Source organism: Crocodylus siamensis, chromosome 4 (genome assembly GCF_052110815.1).
Source record: "Crocodylus siamensis isolate JL-2025a chromosome 4, ASM5211081v1, whole genome shotgun sequence".
Taxonomy (NCBI): Eukaryota; Metazoa; Chordata; order Crocodylia; family Crocodylidae; genus Crocodylus; species Crocodylus siamensis.
This window is the reverse complement of record NC_143398.1, coordinates 58,888,395-58,912,569: the sequence shown is the minus strand read 5'-3', so window position 1 is coordinate 58,912,569 and position 24,175 is coordinate 58,888,395. Positions and strand designations below refer to the sequence as shown.

General features: G+C 41.7%; 1 protein-coding gene across 3 annotated transcripts in view; it reads left to right on the top strand.

Annotated features, from left to right (window-relative positions):
* Nucleotides 1-24,175, top strand: part of SLC38A1 (solute carrier family 38 member 1) — a 51,760-nt gene that overhangs the window by 15,263 nt on the left and 12,322 nt on the right. For all 3 annotated transcript variants that reach the window (XM_090042395.1, XM_090042396.1, XM_090042398.1), the window contains exons 4-12: nucleotides 1,028-1,143; nucleotides 10,605-10,678; nucleotides 12,423-12,515; nucleotides 14,809-14,890; nucleotides 16,274-16,356; nucleotides 17,367-17,425; nucleotides 17,540-17,668; nucleotides 19,758-19,837; nucleotides 21,841-21,941. In XM_090042395.1, coding sequence (XP_089898521.1) covers nucleotides 1,028-1,143; nucleotides 10,605-10,678; nucleotides 12,423-12,515; nucleotides 14,809-14,890; nucleotides 16,274-16,356; nucleotides 17,367-17,425; nucleotides 17,540-17,668; nucleotides 19,758-19,837; nucleotides 21,841-21,941 — 817 coding nt within the window. The remainder of the gene's footprint in view (nucleotides 1-1,027; nucleotides 1,144-10,604; nucleotides 10,679-12,422; nucleotides 12,516-14,808; nucleotides 14,891-16,273; nucleotides 16,357-17,366; nucleotides 17,426-17,539; nucleotides 17,669-19,757; nucleotides 19,838-21,840; nucleotides 21,942-24,175) is intronic.

Below are 24,175 nucleotides of genomic sequence, written 5' to 3'. Positions count from 1 at the left end.
AAAAGGAAGAGGGGAAAGTGGGGGATTGAGGCCCCTATAGAGAGGGAGGGAGGGAGTTGGGCAGGGCTGGGGCTGCTGCTGCACTCTGCTACACTGCAGGGAGCTGGGGACCTAGGTGTCTGGCCTCATAGCCCCATATCCCTGGCAGCTGGGGGCCCCCTCTGGCAGGGCTGGGACGACTGGAGGTGGGGAGTGAGGGGCCTGGACCTGCATCATGGGTGAGCTAAGAAGGGAGGGGGAGCATTGATTTTTTTTTTCCATGATAAAAAACCCAAAATCAAATACCAAAATGTTATAGTATATAGAATTTATTGAGTGATTGAGGTACTGGTAGGCTTCCAAATTGCTTTAAAATGGTAAATATATCAATAAAACATTGTGTTCAGTTGATACCTATATGTATTACATACACATACATATACAGTGGTGTTTCATTTGAATTGCAGATTTTGAGTTTTTAATCAGAGAATGTGTGATTTTTTTTTTTGATTAAATCGGAGAAAACCAGGATTCCTGGTTATAAGAGATGCTGAAACAATTCCAGCTGAAACTACTGGGAGCAGCATATTCTTAGCGCTTTTGAAAATCAGGTCCTGTTGTGTAGTTCAAACAAGAATTAATTCGGAGCAATGCTATGACTTGTGTTACGCAGCAGGTCAGACCAGGTTATTATGAAGGTTCTTCCTGGCCTTGTAATCTATCAGTCTGTGTTTTAACATGTGCCACAGACTTAGTGGAAATACTGAAAACATATGAGGGATGTATATGACTCGAGAGGTTATGTCCATTTGTTCCTTGCATAAGGCAGCAATCACGAAATGTTTATAAAAAATTCAGTGTTTTATTCTCTTTCAAATCTTGTACTGGGTTTTTATATTGTATCATACTAAAAAATGAATATTTGTATTTACTATAACAAGTATTAGTATTTGTATTTACTATAACAAGATTTGGAATTCAACGCGTAAATGCACTCTACAATGTACACTAAGTTGTTTCTCATATGACTTTTTTTTTCTTTGTCTAGATTCCAGGAACAACCTCATTGGGAATGTCCGTCTTTAATCTCAGCAATGCCATTATGGGCAGTGGGATTTTAGGCCTTGCCTTTGCATTGGCCAACACAGGAATCCTCCTTTTTCTGTAAGTATTCATGCACTGTACAGCAGAACTGAGCACATTTTCACTTTGAGTACAGAAAATATGCATTGAGCGTAAGTGAGATTGTTTCCGGCCATTCACGGTTCAGTGTGCTGGATTACCTAAGTAAATGGAGTACAGAAATGCTGGCTTCCCAGACAGTAGGCGATACTCAGAGTACTGACTGACGAATAGACTTCATAGACATCAGGGCTGGAAGGGATCTTGAGAGATCATCGAGTCCAGCCCCCTGCCCAAAGGGCAGGAAGTCACCTGGGGTCATAGGATCCCAGCAAGATAAGCATCCAATTTACTCTTGAAGGTGTTCAGTGTAGGTGCTTGAACCACCTCCGTTGGCAGACTGTTCCAGCCCTTGGGGGCTCGGACAGTAAAGAAATTCTTTCTTATGTCCAGCCTGAAACGGTCTTGCAGGAGTTTGTGACCGTTCGACCTAGTCATCCCTTGGGGCACTCTGGTGAACAAACGTTCCCCCAGATCCTGGTGGTCACCCCTGATAAACTTATAGGTGGCCATCAGATCACCCCTGAGCCTGCTTTTTTCCAGGCTAAAGAGTCCCATGTCTCTCAGCCTATCATCGTAAGATCTGTTTTCCTGACCTGATCATGCGTGTGGCTCTCCTCTGGACTCTCTCAAGCTTCTCCACATCCTTTCTGAATCGTGGAGCCCAAAACTGGACGCAGTGCTCCAGCTGCGGCCTCACCAAGGCCGAGTACAAGGGGAGAATGACGTCCCAGGATTTGCTGGAGAAGCATCTATGGATGCAAGCCAGCGTTTTGGTCGCTTTATTAGCCGCAGCATCGCATTGCAGGCTCATGTTCATCTTGTGGTCAATGATGACCCCCAAGTCTCTCTCTTCTGTAGTGCTGTCCAACGTAGCACTGCCAAGCCTATAAGGATGCTGCTGGTTTTTCCTCCCAAGGTGGAGAACCTTGCATTTTTCAGCGTTAAACACCATCAGCTTCTCGTCTGCCCATTTGCTGAGCTTGTCCAGGTCAGCCTGGATCACCCGCCTATCTTCTGGCGTGGATGCTTTGCCCCAAAGTTTGGTGTCATCTGCGAACTTGGCCAGTCCACTCCTGACTCCAGTGTCCACATCATTAATGAAGATGTTGAACAGTATGGGTCCCAGGACAGAGCCCTGAGGGACCCCACTGGTTACAGGGCACCACGATGAGTGACTGCCATCAATTGCAACCCTCTGGGTCCGACCACGGAGCCAATTTCCCAGCCAGCGGATCGTGGTGGAGCCAAGGCCACAACTGGCCAGTTTGGCCAAGAGGTGATCATGTGATACCAGATCAAAAGCTTTTTTGAAGTCAAGATATATGACATCAATCTCATCTCCCTGGTCCAGGTGATAGGTCACCTGGTCATAGAAGGAAATGAGATTGGTCAAACAAGACCTACCCGCAACAAACCCGTGCTGGCTATCCCTTAGGATGTTAGCCTGGGCCAGTCCCTCAAGGATGGCCTCCTTAATAAACATTTCTAAGATCTTTCCCAGGATAGAAGTCAGGCTAATGGGCCTGTATCTAAACATGGATTTAAGTTTAGATGCCTGGAAATTCAGAAATAAATGTATCACAGTTGTGAATACAAAGACAAGGGGTGTAATCCTGGAACCAGTAGGAGTTTTACCATTGACCATAGTACTACCAAGATTTCAGCCAGGTTCTACAAGTTAAATATGTGCTAAAAATAACAGTTTTACACATCAGTTAAGGTAAAATAATGTCTACTTTTTTACACATTCAGTGATTTACAGATCTGTAACTCTCATCAGAAAGTGGTACCTCATTGTGGTACCTCTTATAACTAAGGGAGCAGAACTTGTCCATGTTATAGTTGATTTACCATATATTTATCCCATTTCTGCCCCCACCCTAGAAAATGCAATCTAAACAAGTACATACCAAATTACAGCATACAAAGTAGAAAGCTGTAGGGGAAAGTTAGTAAATTAGATAATTCCCTGCTTAATCTGCAGTCTATTAGGCCCTCTCAGTCTGGGTGCAGTCTCACTCCTTTTCTCTACCTCTGCTCTGGGTCAGATGTCCAGCAGTGCAGTCCTTATTAAGATAGGTGGATGGGTTATGTTTATGTATTTAAAAAATGTGAACTGTTAGATATCAACTATTAAGAATTCAATGTTTTTCCCAATGAAATCAGTGAAAGTTTTGCCTTTGCTGGGAGCAGCATCAAGAATCCAGATGCTTATAGTTTATTCATTACATAGCACAAAACTGTTCTAAAAAACAGTTCAAATTAAAATCCTTCAGCACATGTGTAATGTAATAATACTGCCTTACAAAGGAAGGATATGTGCAGTTTGCACCAAGAGTCCATGATGGGACCTATGTTGAAAAACTCCACCCAAAGAGAAGCACTAAGACAGACTGTCTCTTTCAAGGGTTATACTCAGCATCTTCTATAAGTTTCCACTGGTTGATGTGGAAAGGGTAACTGTGACCAGTGGTTTTACTTAACTCTACCTCTGTAAGAGTGATTTAATTATTGATGTAGGTAGGGAGTAAGTAAATGCTGTTCATAGTATCAGTTCTTTGAATGGGCCATGCAGAATGACAGAAGAGACTTCTTTGGTATAACCCCCAGTGGCAAAGCAAATTACAGTCCAGCCCAAAGCACAGTTTTTGCCCTAAAGCTTGCTTAAGGAACAGTAGGAGAGATAAAGCTGAGAAATCTAAATTGTTCAAATGCACATCATGAAAATAAAAGATTTGGTTTTGAATTATGAGAGTTAAAACAAAACATTTCAGTGTGCTATGCAAAAGGCTGAAACAAATTAGACCTGCAGCTTCATTATAAAAAGAAATGTGAAGTGAAGTACTTGGCTTCATCAAAATAAAGGCAGTTGGTAAAGTAGGAGAACCTTGTGGTTTAAAAATGGATTGATGCCACTTTCTAGGAAATTAAGATGCGCAATGCTGTGTGACTTTGGATTCCAGAAGAAACATTTCTTTATAATATGATTGATGCTAAAAAATCCATTGCATATTATATATATTCCACTAGTACTTGTGGGAGATGTTTCTGTGTATTAGGGGTACAATAGAGTATACCATAATATTTGAAGAATACTCAATGTCAGTAGTGAGTTGGTACCTTATTCTAAAGCAGTGATTCTCAACCTTTTTTGTACCAGGACTCATTTGTAACCATTGGCCAGTTTTGACCCAGAAAATAGCTTAAATAGCAAGCAGCCCCCTGGCCCTGCCGGTGGCCCTTCACCCCTCAGTGTGGGGCAGAGGGTGGGTGAATATGAGGCATGGGGGCCCCAAGCAGCCCCTTGCAGGCTGGAACTCTGCAAGGAAAAAGCAAATATCCTATGTTTTGCTCCTTTAAAGGAGAATCCATTTTTAAAGTTTGTTCACAACCCCTTCATATAGTCTTGCGACCCACTTTTGGGTCATGACCCATGGGTTGAGAAACACTGTTTCTAAAGGACCTTGATTGACCTTGCACTGAGTACTCACTTTTGGGTCTTCATTTGTAAACATGAAAACAAAACTAAGTACTCTATAACTAGGACTGAGTCTTTTGCACCAGTGTAACCAAGGGTGGATCTGGGTGCTGGGGATAGAGGAGTGGTAGTTCAGTCACCACTTTGACTGTGTAGTGCACATGCAGTGAGATCTCTACCTCCAAGACCCTTACACCTTTGAGCTCTCTGCTCCATCCCCCTTTTAAAAATTCTACATCCACTGGAAACCACGTTTCCAGTGTTAGTTACAGTAAGGCAAGTTACTGTTCACATGAGGGTGACATTAGAGGTTTGCACTGTATAAATACTGAGTGGTAAGAACGGTACAAAAAATAATACAGTGGAGCTAAGGCCATAGTTTTGTGTGAGAGCCTAGTTTCATGACCTCTCTAAATCTACCAGAGAATTTGCAGACCAGATAAGGGTTCTGGGTAGAAATTTAGGTCATTTGATAATGGTTGGCAAGATGCAATGTCCTAAATATGATATTTTTTTTCAACATTTAAATTTTTTCTGTGCATAGCCAGTAAAAGGGGTAGGTAGGAAATCCATGAGATTGCCTTCCAGGATTTCCCTTCCTGAGAGAGAGAACATGCTGCAAAAGATGAGTCTAAATCTAAAACTTAAAATATGAAAAGGTAAGTATTGGTTCAGGATGTTTTGAACTCTTGCTGCTGAAGTGCTGACTTCACTGCTTATATATCAAAGTACAATTGAAAGTGGCCAGAGCAATGGTTGCATCATTGATTTTTAATTAACTAGTGAAGTATTTCAAAGTTTCTATATGCTATTTGCAAATGTCTGTCTTATATATACGTGGACAGAATAAGATTGCCCAATCTGAAGCCCATTGAAAAAAAAGAAATCATTGCGTCTTTACTCTGGGATTTTATTTTCTTTTGAGCGTTTAGGTACCTGTCTATACTACAGCTGTAACCAAATCATGTACCTGGCTTTAAAGAGACTTTAAAAATTTAGTGTAGATGAGAAATAGCTGTCACAGGAACAGGATTCAAACTCCAGAACATTCCAAAGCATTAGACCTATTTTATCCTGATTTCACTTAGATCTCTAACTCTTGTCATAATTAGGCCAGGCCAAAGTCATAGGTGGGATCTAATTCAAGCACTTGGTCATTTCCACATAGATTTAAAAGAATTTTATTTGCAGTTGTTCCTTATACTGCACTGAGCTTTACATAATACCCCACAATTATTCTAATTGAGGCCTCTCTAGGTTTCTTCTTCCTGTTTCAGTTCTTAGTAAACTAGAACAACCTTTTCTGGGCCATTCATCAACACTTACAATGGTATTGAAATCATTAGCTATACTAAGAAGCTGCTTACGTTTCTAGTAAGTATACATTTTCTTGGAGAATTGAAAAGTGTGTTTCTGCTTATATTGCTGTAAAGGAACTAAAAAGGCAATTTTGTCATCTAAATAGGTCATACCAATGATACAAAAAAACCCAGAGAAGCTTTTAGTGGTCTTTGCTGGACCAGTCTTGCCCCAAGTACTGTATAGAGCTGTGGAATGTTGTATGAAGTATTTGGCTAAGATAAATGTTAGCTACACTTTTTAAACTATAAAGAACAGAACTATTTTTCACCTAATTAATTGCCCACATTTAAGGGTGGATACTAATTTTTCTAGTCACACTTGTTGCTGGCTGGTTAATGGTTTCAGTTCTGTTAACATTGGTGCAGACAAATCTTTTAAAACTAAAGGTGAAGTAGTTCATGGCAAGCTGGTGAATAAGAAGCAAGTTAGCATGGATAGAGCCTCCAAACCAGGCTTGTAGCTACAAAATATTAATGTGGCATCTGGAGCTCTGTGCCAAAAAATGGAATTGTTCAAAATGTTCCTGTTTCATGCAGTGTTTCATGCAATGTTAACCCCAATCCACCAGGGCATCCAACTCTTTTTTTTTTCCTCACTGTTGATGAACATATATACAAATCACATACAACAAATATATGTATTACTTTCTAGATTTACAGCACAGACGATCAAAAGCAAGAACAAATTAATGTTACCATTGTATTTTGAATACAGGGATATGCATATTGCATTTCCAGCTTTTAAGTAAAAATATTCCAAAGTATTTCCAAGCCTACTTTGAACTGGGTAGATTGTGATGCAGGAAAACCACATACTATGCCCCATACATATGTAATAAAGCTGGAAAGGGAAAGTTATACAGTTAAACACTCAGGGCAGATTTACATCCTCAGCACTTTCATAACAGCTTAACAGCTTGACTTCGCTGGGATCATACCTGATTTACAGCAGCCAACTAAGGTCAGCATTGGGATTCAATAGTCTTAGCAAATGAAAGGCAAAATAAACAAAGCAGGAAATAATTATGGTGACAGTATTTGTGTAACTAAATGGTATAGGTAGGTATGGTGCTTTCCAGGTATAAAATAAGATGAGAGCCCCCATAGGAGTTGACAATCTAATATGGCTAATAACTACAAGCTGTGCTAAAGGAAGACTTTTTATACATGCCTGAAAGGAAGAAATCATCATGGCTGAAGAAGGCTATATGTTGACCAGCCCACAGACACCTTTAAGGAAGCTCTGCCCCTGAAGTTGCCATTGAAACAAGCTTTGCTCTGTCCAGGTTAAAAAGACAATGCTGAGATAATTTGTATGGCAGCACTGAGGAGGGGGGAAGGAGGGGCAAGTATGCAGTTAATACATGAACTCCACATATCCTCCAGTCACAAAATGCTGGCCTCTGCACTGCAGTGGGCCAATTACTAAGATTTGTTGAGGTCCCAACTGTGGATGGACAGCATGATGGGGGCAGGGGCGGGCAGGTAAGGCAACTAGGAATCTGCCCTAATAATCCTATATCGTTCCCTGTCCCAAGATGTTTAATCCGGATTTGTGAGAAAGTGTATCGCTTTTTTGGATGCCAGCACTTTTTAAAGTCAGCAAAATGTGGAGTATGAGAACAGTTTGAGTCTAGAGAATTGCCTAAACTTCATTGCTTCTGTTTTGAATGTTTTGAGAGTTGGTGGCGTTAACATTTTTGTTCCATTCCTTGGGATGTTGTTGGCACTCATCTGTCCAAACCACTGCCCTTGCACAAAAAGGCTTTTCATATGTTTTTAATGAAAAGACTGGGTTTCTCAGTTTCTCATAGCGACCTGTGAGACGCCTGAGGGGAGGTAAGGAAAACAGATCATAGGATTACCTGGCTGGTTTGGGACTGTTATTTTTACCTCTGCAGAGACACTACTAGCTTGGAATCTGAAAAACAGCAGTTTTAATATTAATCTTGTACAGCCAGAACCACTCAGTGTTGAGGAGGACTGGCTGCAAAAGCCAGGCAGTAATGCCCATGTACCTTCTTAGTGCCCAAACAAGCATACTCTCTCTGGAGGGAGCCTGTTTAGCAGCAGTACTTACTGTACCCTAAGGCATTAGCCAATACTCAGTGCAGACCCAGTGGACAAATTCTTAGGAACGATCAACGCTATTTGCAGTTGTCTTCTGTTGCCTCCTTGTCCTCCAAGCAGTGCAGCTTTGCGGTAGGTCCTGAGAAAAAGTTTACTCTTCTACTCTTCCCCCTGGCCCTGTGCCATCTATGCAAAGACAGGTGTAGTTTAGCTCTGAAGTATTTCTAGCCTAAGGACAGTGCAAGAATATTATTTTCTTCCTACCTTTACCTCTCTGTGAAAAGCTGTCTTGGCAGTTTAAACTACCCCTATAAAATAGCAGCTAGCTTTCTGTTTAACTCTAGGCTTATTTTTGTGGTACTGCAAGGTACATTTAAATCATACACTGCATAATAACCAGGTAGATATTAGGGGTGTGAAAGTTTAAACAATCATTTAATGGATAAATGCAGTAATATTTGGTTATCTTATCTTTTATCCTTTAGCTTGGGGTGGGCGCAGTCTGGCAAGGAAGTGGGGAAGGAAAGCCAGGCAGTGTCCCAGCAGAAGGCTGGAGGGGGGAGCAAAGGCACCTAGTACTCAGGAAAACAGCAGCCTCATGGTAACTCATCAATTAAGCAATTAGCTGTTCTTTCACAAATGCTTTCTCCCTGCCAGTTCAGGGCTTTACCTGGGTTATGTGGCTGGTTGGGATTGACTCCTCGCCCCCTCCCCTTAGTCAAAGGGCTCCAGGAGCAGCTCCCAGCAGCAGCTGTGTGGGAGCTGCTGTGTTAACTGTTAATCCTTAAGCAGATATAATTAGAGGAGGTTAAATGAATATGTTTTAAACCAATATTTACATCCCTAGTAAATTAACTGTCTTGGAGTAACCACATACAAAAGAGAACAATGTGCAGTGCCTGAAATATGCTCTGTTCTAGTAGAGATGGAGCACTGAGCAAATAGTTTTGCACTTGACCCACAGGCCTGACTTGTTCCTGGACGTGCTGGCAAGTGTCCGGCACTTGTCAACTTGGTGTTGATTCCTGTCTTAACTCTAGACTCTTTCTGAAGGTCAGCACTGTCAGCTCGGGGGGGCCACATCATGGATACCCCATCACTACAGCACAGGAACGAGATCAGGAAGGGAACTGTAATCCCAATGCAGGTAGCAACATATTGCTTCTGTCTCAGCTCTTTTCATTGCAAGGTCAGGCACTAGACTTGGCAATGGTTGCCTACTGAGAAATGTGCAGATGAACTTACTGGGGTGTCTCCCTGCAGTACCTCTCACAACCTTGGACTTCAATATTTTTGAGAGCAGCCATGGGAGTATAAGTCCCAGAGAGGACCTATGAGGTATACCTATAGCATGAAACCTTAGTATGAGGCTAGGACTAGCAGTGATATTAATACAAGGCAAAGTACTACACCTGTTAAAGCCAGCTTTCAGGCTGAGAGCTCACTGCATTCTGTCCAAAAGTGGGCAGAGCCACTTGTGCAGTTCTCCCCCCTGGTCCCCAGAGGCAGTGGCACACCAGGAACCAAAGTGTGCAGGCGGGCTTCCATTGGAAATACTCTAAATCCTGATTCAGTTCGGAGTGCTTCAGTACCATGCAGATCTGTAGCCCACCACCTATCTCCTCTAAGTGCTTCAAAATGTCCATGAAAGCAATAATGTTAGAGCTCTCCAGCCAAGGTACTGGAAAGCAGGAATCCCAACATGCCTCTTCACCTCCAGTCTCCAGAGGTTCTCAAGGACCTTTGAGCACATAAAGTGTATTTGTTGGCTCTGTCTTTCCCCCTTGAGCCCCAGGGTAGAGCAAAGCACTAGAATGCAAGAGGACTGAGCAATTACCTATAGCACTCTGGAGGGTGTACGCATTACATGAGAGAGCAAAGGAAGAAAAACGAGAATTCCTGGCCTACAGCCTGCTCTCCTCTGCAGAAGCATGTGCAACTTCTGACCCATCAATGGAGGGATTGCCTATGCTACGTTACATGAAGCATTTCCAATAGGTTCTTTTTTCAAGGGTCATTTTTTAAGCATTTCATCTGGGGTAAATGGCTACATTCCCACTGTTTGCTACACTTCAGAGGCAGAAAGCAAATTCACCTAGAATTTGGCTTGAGAAAGGACATTTGGTTTTGGCCCTTATGCCTCCTGAAATCTTTATTCAGCTTTCAGAGAGCATTAAACACCTCCCCCCACTTACTTGTCTAGCGCACCACTGCTATCACTCCTTACATGGTAAGACATTTTTCTTTTGGTTTTATTCAAGACTCGTGGAGTATGGAAACACTCTGTGCCTGTTAAGTATGTTGTGAAGGCCCAGATTCTCATCTATACAGACCTCCTTTCTAGTACTATAATAGCATAAAGGATTATATAGAGTATATATGACATTTATATTCACTTTAGGAACTCTGTACTTGCAAAAGAATATAAAAGAGGCTTAGGCTAAATGAAAGTATTATCCCATAGATTAAAAAGAAATGCAGTGACAAAAGATCTCAATTGTTATAACATTTATTTTTCCATTCTCTTTTAGGGTGCTTTTGATTTCAGTGACATTGCTGTCTATTTATTCAATAAATCTCCTGTTGATATGTGCAAAGGAAACAGGTAACTTGAAAGGATGTATATCAATGTAGCAGGATTATAGAGAACATAAAATAAAAATTGTTCAGAAGAGTTTAAAACACTTTCCCCCCCATCAGTTTGATGACACTGTAGAAACATAGACAGATTCTAAGCCATAGTTACTCAGGATTTATACCAGTGACAGAGGGCAAAGCCTGGCCTATTGCTATAAAGCAGAAAAATGATGCAGTTGAACCTACCCAAGCTATAATGAGGTAGAAGGAAAGCCATGGGTTATCCATTAGAATATGTAGGTTGTAATTCAAAGCACAATGAGTTCATGTTTATCCTGAGGCTTATCTGGAAATGAAATGGCATCACTAGAACAATGGTGTTGCTGTTGTATCCAGAGTAAAACTGTACACAGGGAAGAAGGAGCAGTCCTTGCATGCAGTCTATCACACATGCATGCATGCACATACACACACGCATATTATTCTAATGTTAAGTGCCTCATTGATCATAGGCCAAGAATATCTGTTTTAAGATAACCTGTTGGCCCAGAATTAAAAAAAATACCCCTGCATAAGAATGCTTACACATTTGAACCTCCAAGACAGAGCACATCTACACCAGAGTAACTTACATTTTGTACACTGATGTGAATTACTCTAGGTTTAAGAACAGACAGACTAGTTCATGCTGAAGTATCTTTATACCACAGTAGAATGATCTAGGCTGCATGTGATGTGTATGCTCTCCATTTACTGTAGGCTAAAGGCAGCTCATACTCGTGTAAATGTGTTCTATGTTCACATCCTAGATCGCTACTATTGCTGCAGCAGTCAAAGTAGATGTGTACTAGATGCATACATATATGTAGCCTTTCAACCCTAAAAAAATCTTGAGCCTTGATTCTAGGCTGCGCTGAGTTAAATTCAAACTCAAACAGATTTGGGGTTTTGTTCCTGCAAGTTTCAAAGAGAAAATGTCAGCTAAGCGGAGGTGTGAGAGGTCTGAACAGCATGGCAGCTTTTTGAGACAATCCTTGGAGTTTGACATCCGACATTTCTCTTCTGGTCTTGCTGCATTCTAATCCATGTTCATTGTGCTAAGGTTTTTGCATCAGTCCAAACCACAGCTATAAGAGAAAAATGATAAATTTTACCAGAATAGCCTGTCTAACTCACTTCTTGTTGAGTTAGACAGGCTTTAAACAAGTTTTAATTATAGTTATCAATATTCCCTTTTTTTCATAGGAAGCATAAAAAAGTGAGGATTCATAAGTAAGTATATGATCTTAAGGAAATATAAATATTTATTAATTCATTCTGGCCTCACTGAATTCATATAAATCAGTTAATGGAATTAAAGCATTGCTCTCTCACTTGTGTGCCAGAGTGCAGATCCCTGCTGTTTTGCATTTTATCTTCAGTTACAGCTCTATATTATTCTTATTGAGGGAGAAAACTTAAGATCAGAATGCCGGTACTGTAAATGTCACAAGACTGTAGGTGGACTGTTATATTAAATGGCGATAATAGCCCCATTATGAGCTTCAACTCATATGGCTACCAATCACTTCCTGTGACGTTTAAAAAGATGAGGATATTTTCAAATAAGTATCCTTCACGCCTATTTGTTATAGAACAGACACATTTGCTTGTCAACAGAAGGAATAACAACATAGATAAGCAGTTAGTTGAAGAGAAATCTTAACAGTTTTGACGTCATAGTTCCTTGTCATCACTGGCTTTTAATTTCTCCTTCATTTCTTTTAACCTAGGTTGCATGGTGTATGAAAAGCTGGGTGAGCAGGTCTTTGGCATTCCAGGAAAAATTATTGTTTTTGGATCCACTTCTCTCCAGAACATTGGAGGTAAATGGAGGGTTATAACCCACAAAAGTAAACCTTAAGGAATGGAGATATATATGTGGCTTTTATGTGGCCCTTCAATGTTGTATTCTCCCAGGATGTAAGCAAGATGTGGCATTTCTCCCAGGATAAGGCCTTTTTCCTGGGATCCTACAGAGGTACCTATCCATTGTCCCACTTCAAGTGACTGCAAAGTATGCAAGTTAAAATGTACTAACACGTTTTCCTGGGACAGTGCTGTGTACATCTGTAAATTAATCTGGCTTATTCAAATTAATTTCTGGTCAAACCTGTCAGCCTGCATACTCTTCCTGGCCACTTGGGATTACCTGCTGGAAGAGCAATATAGCAGTGCACAGGCAATCCAGGAAGTTGTTGGAGATGCCAGCTAGGGGCCATTCTATTCTTGACCTGCTGTTCACAAACGGAATAATTGCTGGGGAATGTAGTAGTGGATAGCAACTTGGGCAGCAGCAACCACAAAATAATCAATTGAGTTCAGGATCCTGAGGAAGGAAGGAGAGCAGCAGAATAAGGACTCTGGACTTCAGAAAAGCAGACTTTGACTCACTCAGGGAACTCATAGGCAGGATCCCCTGAGAAGCCATTCTGAAAGGGAGAGGAGTCCAGGAGAATTGGCTGTACTTTAAAGAAACCTTATGAAGGGCTCAGGAACAAATCAGCCTGATGTGTAGGAAGAACAGCAAGTATGGGCAGAAGATCAGCTTGGCTTACCAGGGAACTCTGCAATAAGCTAAAACACAGAAAGGAAGCTTAGAAGAAGTGGAAACTTGGACAGACAACTAAGGAGGAATATAAACCTATTTCTTGGGCATGCAGGGTTGAAATCAGGAAGGCCAAAGCACAACTGGAGTTGCAGCTAGCAAAGGACATGAAGGGTTATAGGAAGGATTTCTACAAGAATGTCAGCAACAAGAGGAGGATCAGGGAAAGTGTGGGTCCCTTACTAAAATGGGGGAGGCAACCTAGTAACAAAGGATGCAAAAAAGGCTGTAGTACTCAATGGGCACGTCTACACATGCCCTCCACAGCACAGTTGTTAGTGCGCCATCTTCTAGTACTTGCTTTACGATTGCAATGGTCTCAAGTTGCAACAAGATAAGTTTAGGTTAGATATTAGGAAGAATTTTAGGAAGTAACATTACTGTGCCATCCTGGTGGTGCACAGTTATTTTTAGGAGCTACATCAGTGTAACAACATGCTATAGTGAGGTAGCTCGTTACTATGGTGACGTAGCACTGGCATCACAGTTTGTGCCCAGTAACGTAACACGATATGTAGACACACCCAATGTCTTTTTCACCTCGGTCTTCAAAGGCAAGGTCGACTGCCAGTCTACTGCAGCAGTTTGGGGAGGAGATGAGCAGCCAGCAGTAGCAAAACAATAGGTATGGGGGTGTTTAGAAAAGTTGGATGTGTATGGGTCCTAGGGGCCAGAAGAGATGCATTCGAGGATGCTGAGGGATTTGGCCAGTGTAATTGCAGAGCTGCTGGCCATCATCTTTGAAAACTCATGGCAACCAGGAGAGGTCACAGATGTTTGGAAAAGGGCAAATATAGTGTCCATCTTTAAGAAAGGAAAGGAGGAGGATCTGGGGACCTAGAAACTGGTCAGCCTCACTTCAGCCTCTGGAAAAATCATGGATCAGGTCCTGAAGAAATCCATTTCTAAGCACTTGGAGAAGAAAGAGGGGATTAGGAACAGTTGGCCTGGCTTCACCAAGGCCAGGTCATGCCTGACCAACCTGATTGCCTTCTATGATGAGCTGACTGGCTTTGTGGATGCGGAGAGACTGGTGGACATGGTATACTTTGACTTTAGCAAGGCTTTTGATATGGTCTCCTACAACAGTCCTGCAAGCAGGCTAAGGAGGTTCGGGTTGAATGAATGGACTGTAAGGTAGATAGAAAACTGGCTGGATCAGGGCTAAGGGGGAAATAGTCAATTGCTCAATGTCTAGTTGGCAGCCAGTATCAAATGGAGTGTTCCAGGGGTTGATCCTAGGGCTGGTTTTATTCAGTATTTTCATCAATGATCTGGAAAATGGGAAAGTTCGCCCTCAGCAAATTTTCAGATGACACCAAGCTGGGGGAGTAGTAGATACCCTGGATGGTAGGACTCGGATTCAGTACTTTAGAATCCATAAGAATTCCATATCTTGAATCATCTTGCAAAATACATAGGGTTCGCATGAGATGAAGGGATCAAGTACCCTTCTGTGTGCTCATGCCATATGATGCTGTTCGTTTTCTAACACGAACTGTTTTTTGCAGCAATGCTCAGCTATCTTTTCATAGTAAAAATTGAACTGCCCTCTGCCTTAAAGTTTCTAATGGGAGAAGAAGAAACATTTTGGTAAGTTAAATTCTATTTTGCTTCTTGGCTTTAGAGTTTAAACCTCATGTAGATAAGTCAGAGGATGAGTTTATAAAAGCACTAATTACTGGGTATCCCTCATCCTTCTGTGGGATTATAAAAAGGAAGGAAGATGGGGAAAAAAGAAAGAGAAATTCAGTCATGAGCCTTGACTAATTGCTTCTTTTACACTAGGTTTTTCAGAAGAATGATTTATACCACATTCTTGTCTTAGGACCTGATCCTGCAAAATATCAAGCAGAACTTAGAGCAGAGGTGGGCAAAATCCGGCCTGGGGGCCCCTAAAAAATTTAGAAAATTATTATTAATCTGCCCTGGGCTGCCTGTCATGCAGCGCTCGATGGCTTGCCAAAGCTCAGTAAGTGGCTGTCTGCCCAAAATTATTGCCCACCCCTGACTTAGAGGCACTGAAGACCTTTGGCACCTATTGAAATCAATAAGGGTTGAAAGTACTCAGCATCTCTGGGAGTTCTGAACACCTTAAATCATTTACTATGATATAGACTACTACAGTAATAAACGATGATGTTACCTAGCCTGGGTTTGTGTCACTTGTTTCTACTGATGGATGATATTTACCAACTTTTTAAACCAAAGTGGGGTATCATTTCTTTCCATCAGTATGTGTCCTTTGTACCAGGTTCAATGATGACCTGTAATTTAGCAAAAAGAGTCTTCTCCCTGGAGATGTATAATGTTAGACTAGACAGTACACAAGTATGTTATAGGAAATATTCCCCCATTTTGAGCTTTCCCAATCGCCATTAGGCTCCCTGGGTGCATCCTGTGCTGCTGTTCCTGAGCCTGTTGGAAGCCCAGGTCTTGAGTCAAGTGCCAGATATCCTTATTGTCTCAGTTCCAAGGTTGATAAAACTCACAGTGGGAGTGGCTGTGCAGGGCTTATTTCCTCAGTAGCATGATTGAACCACTGTTTTGCAGACATTCCCTATCTCTCTCCCCATCAAGCAGTATTTTCATGTGTTAGCAGGATGGCTTATGTCTAATGCTTGCTGATATTGTTTCAGCCTTCCAGTCCTGCCACAGCTTCTACCAGTGGCACCAACATTTTGTTCAGTGACTGAAAATCTGTTGTAGTTCTGATTCAAAACAGTGCCACATTTTAAGAAATGCATAGTAAAATACTTAATTGATGCCACATGTAGCCAGTGTCCTGAGAAGTTCAGGGATTGGTGCTGCCTAGCCTTTGCACCTAGTTAAATATGCAGCATAAACAGAGTCAGAAATAATTCTGTAATTACTGAACTAAGAATAACTACTGAACTAAAAATGGTTAATTCAGTGTAAAGAGAAAGTGGTGATGTATAAGAGGACATTTCACTGTACCTTTGAAATATTTTACAGTGCATGGTACCTGGATGGGAGAGTTCTTGTTGTAGCTGTGACATTTGGTATAATCCTCCCCTTGTGTTTGCTTAAGAATTTAGGTAAGAATACAGGTATTATCAATGTTATAAAATGAAGGTATCCAGCCATTGCTCTAGTAAGGGTAACATTGGCAATTCCATCATAATGGAATAGTCTGCCACCCTGTCATGATCCAGAGAATCATGATGCCCCAAGGATAAGCCCTGTGTTGGGCATCCTGGAACAAGCCAAACTACATTAAATTTATCATAACAAATGAACTTAGTATAGAACCGTATCCAAAATAATGTGTTGTTATCTTTTGTACTTGACTGTAGGAATAGGTTACTAATTTTATGGTCAAGTAGATGTTAGTTGCATAAAGTAAATTGACATTACATAGTGCTTATAAAATATTTAAACAAATTGCAAAGTAATTGACAAATATTTTATCTAAATTTCTGTCAAAATTCAAAATTTTAATCAATGGTTAATGTATATGTAACATGTATATATGGATATGTATATTACTGCTATATTACTGTTATATACATAGGCCCAGATTTTCAAAGGTATTTAGGTTCCTAAAGTTGCTGACAGGTACCTCAGAGATTTTTTTTTTTCTTCAAAAAGTGCCTATAGAGACACTGAAATTTCACTGGAATTAAAATTGAAATCTTTTGGATAATCTATCCCATGGTAAATTTTAATATTTATGCACATCATGATTTCATATCTGTTGTGAGGGCAGTCCCCTATTATTAAGATTGCATCTGTTATGAAAATCCCTTTAAAAAATAAAAAAAACTAAAAAGTGATCCAAGAGAAGGCTGGGAAGGAAAATGAACATGAGCCAAAAAAAATTGGAAAAAAGCTCTAATTTGTCTTGAATCTAGTAGCTTTGTGAAATGACAGATACACATTTTTATATGATCCATAAATTCAACACAGAATATAATGGATGAAATATATAATGTGGAATAACTTCAACTATGGTGTGAAGTAATAAGCTATAAAAAAAAATAAAAGAAAAACACAAATCTGACAAGTGAACTAGTTCTTGATTATATTTATTGTGAATTTCTTGTAGGTTATCTTGGATATACAAGTGGATTTTCCCTAAGTTGCATGATTTTTTTCCTTGTCGTGGTAAGTTCTACTTGTTGTCTTGGTTGGGTTAACATTGCCCCTACAGCATTTCCAAGATTAATCATTTGGTTTGATTTTAATACCTTTTTACAAGTAACTGCCATTCTATTCCAGGTTATCTATAAGAAGTTTCAAATACTCTGTCCCATAATGGAGACAAATACAACAACAATTATCCCATCAAATTTTAGCTCAGCACCTGAGTATGGGTGTAAGCCAAAGTATGCTATCCTTAATTCCAAGGTATGTTTCTTCTTATGATACTATTTTTAAAATTCAAATCATTTATGAGGTGACAGTCCATGTTCCAAGTCAATTAAACATATCATTTAAGACCAGATTCTCCTTGGCCCTTCTGTAGATGGGTAGTAATGGGGTAGCTATAGAGACCCAGCTTATGTAATCACCATGTTTTAATTTTATTTTCTGAGGGGGTGCACTTTTTCCCGTCTGTGTACCAAATGACAGCTCAGGTGATTGCAACCAGGCTGAGGCATGCTGCTCCAGGAGATATTTGTCTCCCTGAAATAGCATGCTTCGCAGTACACCCGCTAAAAGAATAATCCTCTAAACTGCTTCAGCCCATGGTACAAGCCTAAGAAAACAAACCTTATGATGAAAGGCTGAGAGCTATGGGACTTTTCAGCCTGGAAAAGCACAGGCTCAGGGGTGATCTGGTGTCCACCTATAAGTTTATCGGGGCGCTTACCAGGATCTGGGGGAATGTCTGTTCACCAGAGCGCCCCAAGGGATGACAAGATCGAATGCTCACAAATTCCTTCATGACCATTTCAGGCTGGACATAAGGAAGAACGTCTTTACTGTCCAAGCCCCCAAGGTCTGGAATAGACTGCCGCCAGAGGTGGTTCAAGCACCCACTTTGAACCCCTTCAACAGACATTTGGATGTTTATCTTGCTGGGATCCTATGACCCCTGCTGACTTCCTGCCCTTCGGGCAGGGGGCTGGACTTGATCTTCCAAGGTCCCTTCCAGCCCTAATGTCTATGAAGTCTATCACCCTTGGGCTTCTCTGAGCATTAGAGTGGACATTGTAGTTTGCATCCTAAAAATTAATATATATTTTGAATCTTCAATAGCATTTTTATAGCTCAAGATATATATTGAAGAGGAGCCCTCTTTCCACCTGATGAAGGTCAAGAATGTTTTTCTAGTCATGCAAAAAGAAGAAAAGAGAAGCAAGCCCCAGAAAATCCTTCAGTTTGTCCCTCGTGTGTAGCAGTCAGGGGGACACCAGGACAATCAGTTCATATCTAGTAAAAGAACATATGCAAAAGGAGCAGCAAAATAAGCAACCCTGCTAATATGGAGGAAGAACCTAGTGACATCTTTCTACCTATTTTCTGAATCTTGTTTGAATTCAGTTGTATACAAGAAAACAAACTATAAGGGACCAAATAAACTCAATACCTGTCAGCTCCCATGGAGAAAACGCTAAGCACTTTTGTGAATCTGTAGCCATAAGACTACATATTGAATGGTCCCATTCTTTTGGCCAAGGAGAGCTGGGCATGAGTCCTGTCAAAGCCCTTTCATGCTCATCCTTTGTCAGGCACAGGGAGTTGATTGATAGCAAGATAACGGGCTCTTTCTCCTCAAGAATTGATGGGCTGCCTCCACACTACCCCCAGTCTTTTGTTGACTTAGATGAGGGACTGAAGACGGTACCTAAAGCTGGATTCTCCACCTGGTCTTTAAGGCAAACATGGAGCCATACTTACATGAGCTCCACATTCAGGTCTCCACGTTTAATACTCTAGCACCAGCACAGCTTTTCTTGGTGAAGCCCCATTTTACACCAATTCAGAGCCTCCACACTAGGGGGTTACACAAGTATTGTTATGTTGGTGTCATTGCAGCAATTAAAAGAAAACTACCTGTAAAAACATGGAAGCCAGTAGAAGCTGTTCAGTTCTGCTTCACACTTTTCCTCCTGTGGTATCAAATCAAAATTAATTGTTCTCCTTGTAGCATGTAATTTTGCATCTTTTACGCAGGAATGTGTCATGATGTTAATCAGGGATGAGAGAGTTCCATTACAGGGAAGAAATCTGGTGGTAGAGACAGCTGCACAATTGTCATGTATGACTGACTCAGCAGCCTTTGCATGAGAAATACAGTTTGTCTTCTTATTGGTGAAAATGTGTTCTTGATGTCTTGTTAAATACACATTAATCAACAGGTTACATTCTCTGTATTCAGTTGAAAGATGCAGCCTCAGCTGAGGTAATTAAAACACTGATAATTTTTTTTGGCGTTGGGAAAGATATGCATGTTTCTTAATTGTTTTTTTCTTCTGTTGTGTTTAAACAGACTGTTTATGCTTTGCCCACCATTGCTTTTGCATTTGTGTGCCACCCATCCGTCCTTCCGATTTACAGCGAACTTAAAGAGTAAGATTTTTTTTTATTGCTTAATTGTTTTGAATAGTTTTGCATGGAAAATGTTAGCGCAGAGTTGCTGTGCATTATATAATTCAGAAGAGAGGTACTTTAATAAAATAAAAAGTAAACAAAGAAGGACTCCTGTAACTTTTGGAATTTATCTTTTCCAAAGCATGATATTACTGGGGTTTTCTGTGGTGTACATGGCTACTTCTGAAATTAAACAGTGCAAATTATTACAGCTTGCACAGGACTCTTGTATTCTAAAGCTGTTGGTTCTGATGGAGCTAAAAGTCCATTGCAAAAAACATATCATGTTGTTTTTGCCTACACTCGAAAAGATTTGCTATTATAACTACACCCTCCCAGCAAAGGCTTGGTTTCTGCCAAAGAAGGACATTTTTGTCAGTGTAACTACCTTTCCACAGGGACTTCTGCTAACATAGATATGTTAACTGGACACATGAATTCTTCCTCACTCTTAACGAATATAGCTATGCCAGCCAAACTTTCACTAGGGCTAGGTAGCCAAGGATCATGGAGCAGCAACTTTAGAAATATTTGAAATGCTTTCTCCTGGTATGAGTTTCCTCTCCTGTATTCCTGATCCTTAAATGGAATTACAGCTCCAAGCTGCCCCTTACTGTGCTGCTCAGAAGAGTAGTATAAGGAGGCACTGGCATACCTAGAGCAGGGCACCAGGCCTAGGCACTGATTTAGAGGGTCTACCAGCAGAATCCCTCCCTGGCTCTCTGACACTTGACAGTATCTCTGCTTGAAATGCCAAAATTGCTAGTTACACCTTGTAACAGGAAGCCCGAGGCCCCTGCTACTTTAAAGGGAGCTAGCTGCACTGCAGCAAACAAAGGGCAGGCAGCCCAGAAGTAAAGGCTGTAAGCAGCTAGGTGAAGCTGCAGCAGAGGAGAGCAGGTGGCTTTTAAGCCAAAGTGAAAATACTTGTATGTGACTGGGGAGCCACATGACAGGAAGGGGTAGAGCTTTGGTTTGCCTAACCCAGTGCCTGAGACCAAGTGGACAGTGTGGTCCTGCATGCTGCAGGGAGAGGAGCTCCTGAGGGAGATGGCTGCTGGAGGCAGACTGGCAGGTAGCTAAGCTGCTCCATAAAGATGGAAGGAGAGACCTAAAGGGGACTTACAGCTTGCAGGCAGACAGTAACCCAAAGTGGGGTGGATGTTAGTTGTGCAGCGACTTGCTGGTATTTGTGTTGTGATTAGGCTTGGAGTCAAAGGACCAGGTGGTGGCTGTAGGGAGGACAGAGGCCATGGAGGGGTGCCTATTGGGGCAGTCTGTGACAGCAGCCTAACTTGGAGTCAGGGACCCAGATGGCTGAGGGCTGAGAACTGGGGCAGAGCCACAACAGCTGTGCTGGTGTCAGGGGCTGGATGAGTTAAGCCAAGACTGGGAGGGTTATGGCCACAGGGAGTGAAAGCAGTCTGTCGTGGGATTGGGGACCCAGAAGGCTGAGGACTGGTGTGGGGGCAACAGCCACCTGCTGTGGCCAGGGGCCCTGAGGGCTGGAGGAGCTAGGCCAAGGCTGGGAGGGCTAAGGCCACATGTAGTGAAGGCAACCTAACTTGGAATCAGGGACCCAGAGGGCTGAGGGATCACTCTGGGACCCTTGAGGCAGCCTCCTGAAACCCTACAAGTTACATCAAGGAGTGGCAGGCAAGGTAAAAATGGAGGGTACCCCAAGGAGCTTGAGTGGGGCAGGAGTTGCTGGGCCACCAGGGGATGTCATGGCCACCCCTGTGTTCTGCTACACACCTCTGACAGGACAGCTGTTAGCTTCTGTTGACTTAAAACCCTAGTAAGATTGGAAGGCATTTTTCTCATTCAGTATGGCTAGTCGGAGGGAACTCTGTTTTAAATGAAGATGTATTCAGGAGTCTTAGCAGTGTTATTGAGTGTGTTTTGACACAGGTTTGATGCTTTTTTAACAGTTATTTCAATACAGTTCAAATGTTCCTTATGGATTTTTTTTCTTTTTCCAGCCGCTCGCAGAAAAAAATGCAGATGGTTTCAAACATCTCCTTTTTTGCCATGTTCATTATGTACTTTCTGACCGCCATTTTTGGCTATTTGACTTTTTATGGTAAGTAAGCAACTTTTATAGTATCAAAATAAAAAAGACTCCGTATGAAATAAGTAGTGTATCCTACCTCAGAAAGGAGATTTACACTCATTCACCTTACTGGACTCTTCCATTCAATTTTTGTAAATGTTTTATTAACATATTAATCTTGGTGTTTTGAATGGATACAGAGAGTAGCTGCAAGGAGCATTGACAAATATATCCTCAAGAGTGAGAGAGAGGAGAGATCAGGAAGAAGTATAATGTAAATTAGTTTTGCTTGAGGAGCTGGCGATCAGCAGTGTGATGTTAAGACTTCCAAAACTGAAATGCTAGTTTGAATTTAACTCGGGTCAGTAATGACCTAAAGCTAGTAAGTCATTTGACTGGCTGTTAAGTTTTCTGTGTGAAATTAGAATGAGCATACTTCAAGGCGAATAGTCATTAAAATCACTCCCAAAGCTGTTGGCAGCTTTATTACCACTTTTAGCATAAAGGTAAAGAACTGAATGTTTTCAAAAACTGAGCTGCTTCTCGCCCTCTGAAGAGTTCCTCTCTTCAGGTCTTGGTTAAATAAATAGGCAGTGTAGTCTTAGGAATTTTGCAGTTCTCCTGTTGAAAATAGTTTTGTGGGTAAAGGTAGGATACTTCTTTGTACAGGACTTTCAACCTAGCTTCTTTTAGGAATGCTAATTCACTTTGTAAAAATATTTAAGAGTCACACATCGTGTCTGTTTTCCCGTTCAAAAGGATTATGCAAAATAATAATAAAAAAATAAAAATTAGATACAGCATCACTCTTGCAACAGGAACAGATCCTATGTTCCAGTACAGTTTAAATCTTGAATTTTAGAACACATGCACATCATGGGCCATTAGGTCAGGAAGAGGGATATTGTAGCTCTGACATCTGACTTCTCCGTGAAGGGTTAGCAAAGTCACAAGACGTTTTTTTTAAACCCTATTTCCAACTACCCATCAGAGCAGCACTCTTTTTTTATGGGCCTCAGATCCTAGGAGGAACAAAAAGCAAATTTGAAATTTGACATTTTGGTCGTAGGTCACCAAAAGTTTTTCTGTCTGTCATCCTCTAAAGAACATATTAATTTCTACCATCAGGCTGTCATAGTGGGTATGAGGCCTCCAATTTTCAGAAATTTACGTAATTTGAGGTGTCCAATTCTGTTTAATGGAGGAAATTGATGAAGCCAAGTGCATATGCTGCAGGAGCCAACATTGATAGCCATTCTCCAACAGCTGGGCTGCTGCTAACCAGTAAGTTTTCATAGAAAATTAAACATTTGTTGAAGCTATGGGTCCAAATGTACCCTCCTGCAGAAGTGGCGCAGTGAGCCAGGTTCTCAGCTGGTATAAATCAGTACTATTTAGGCAATGTTGGACCCCTGCTAAACCAGATGGGGCAACTGACAACTGACGCCCAGGAAAAAGCCAACCTATTAAATAGGTACTTTGCGTCAGTCTTTCATCAGTCACACGGGATGCCCATGCCTGCTATGGGACAGGGCAATCTGGGTGAGGGGAATCCCCTACCCTCCATCAATGCTGACCTCGTGAAGGAACACCTTGAGAGGCTGGATACCTTCAAGTCAGCTGGCCCTGACAACCTGCACCCCAGGGTATTCAAGGAGCTGGCGAGCGTCATAGCCCAGCCCCTGGCACGGGTCTTTGAAAACTCCTGGCGCTCTGGTGTAGTGCCCGAAGACTGGAAGAAGGCCAGTGTGGTACCGATCTTCAAGAAAGGGAGGAGAGTGGATCCGGCTAACTACAGGCCCATTAGCCTGACTTCTATCCTGGGGAAGATTTTAGAAAAGTTTATTAAGGAGGCCATCCTTGAGGGACTGGCCCAGGCTAACATTCTAAGGGACAGCCAGCACGGGTTTGTTGCGGGTAGGTCTTGTTTGACCAATCTCATTTCCTTCTATGACCAGGTGACCTATCACCTGGACCAGGGAGATGAGATTGATGTCATATATCTTGACTTCAAAAAAGCTTTTGATCTGGTATCCCATGATCACCTCTTGGCCAAACTGGCCAGTTGTGGCCTTGGCTCCACCACGATCCGCTGGCTGGGAAATTGGCTTCGTGGTCGGACCCAGAGGGTTGTGATTGATGGCAGTCACTCATCATGGTGCCCTGTAACCAGTGGGGTCTCTCAAGGCTCTGTCCTGGGACCCATACTGTTCAACATCTTCATTAACGATGCGGACATTGGAGTTAGGAGTGGACTGGCCAAG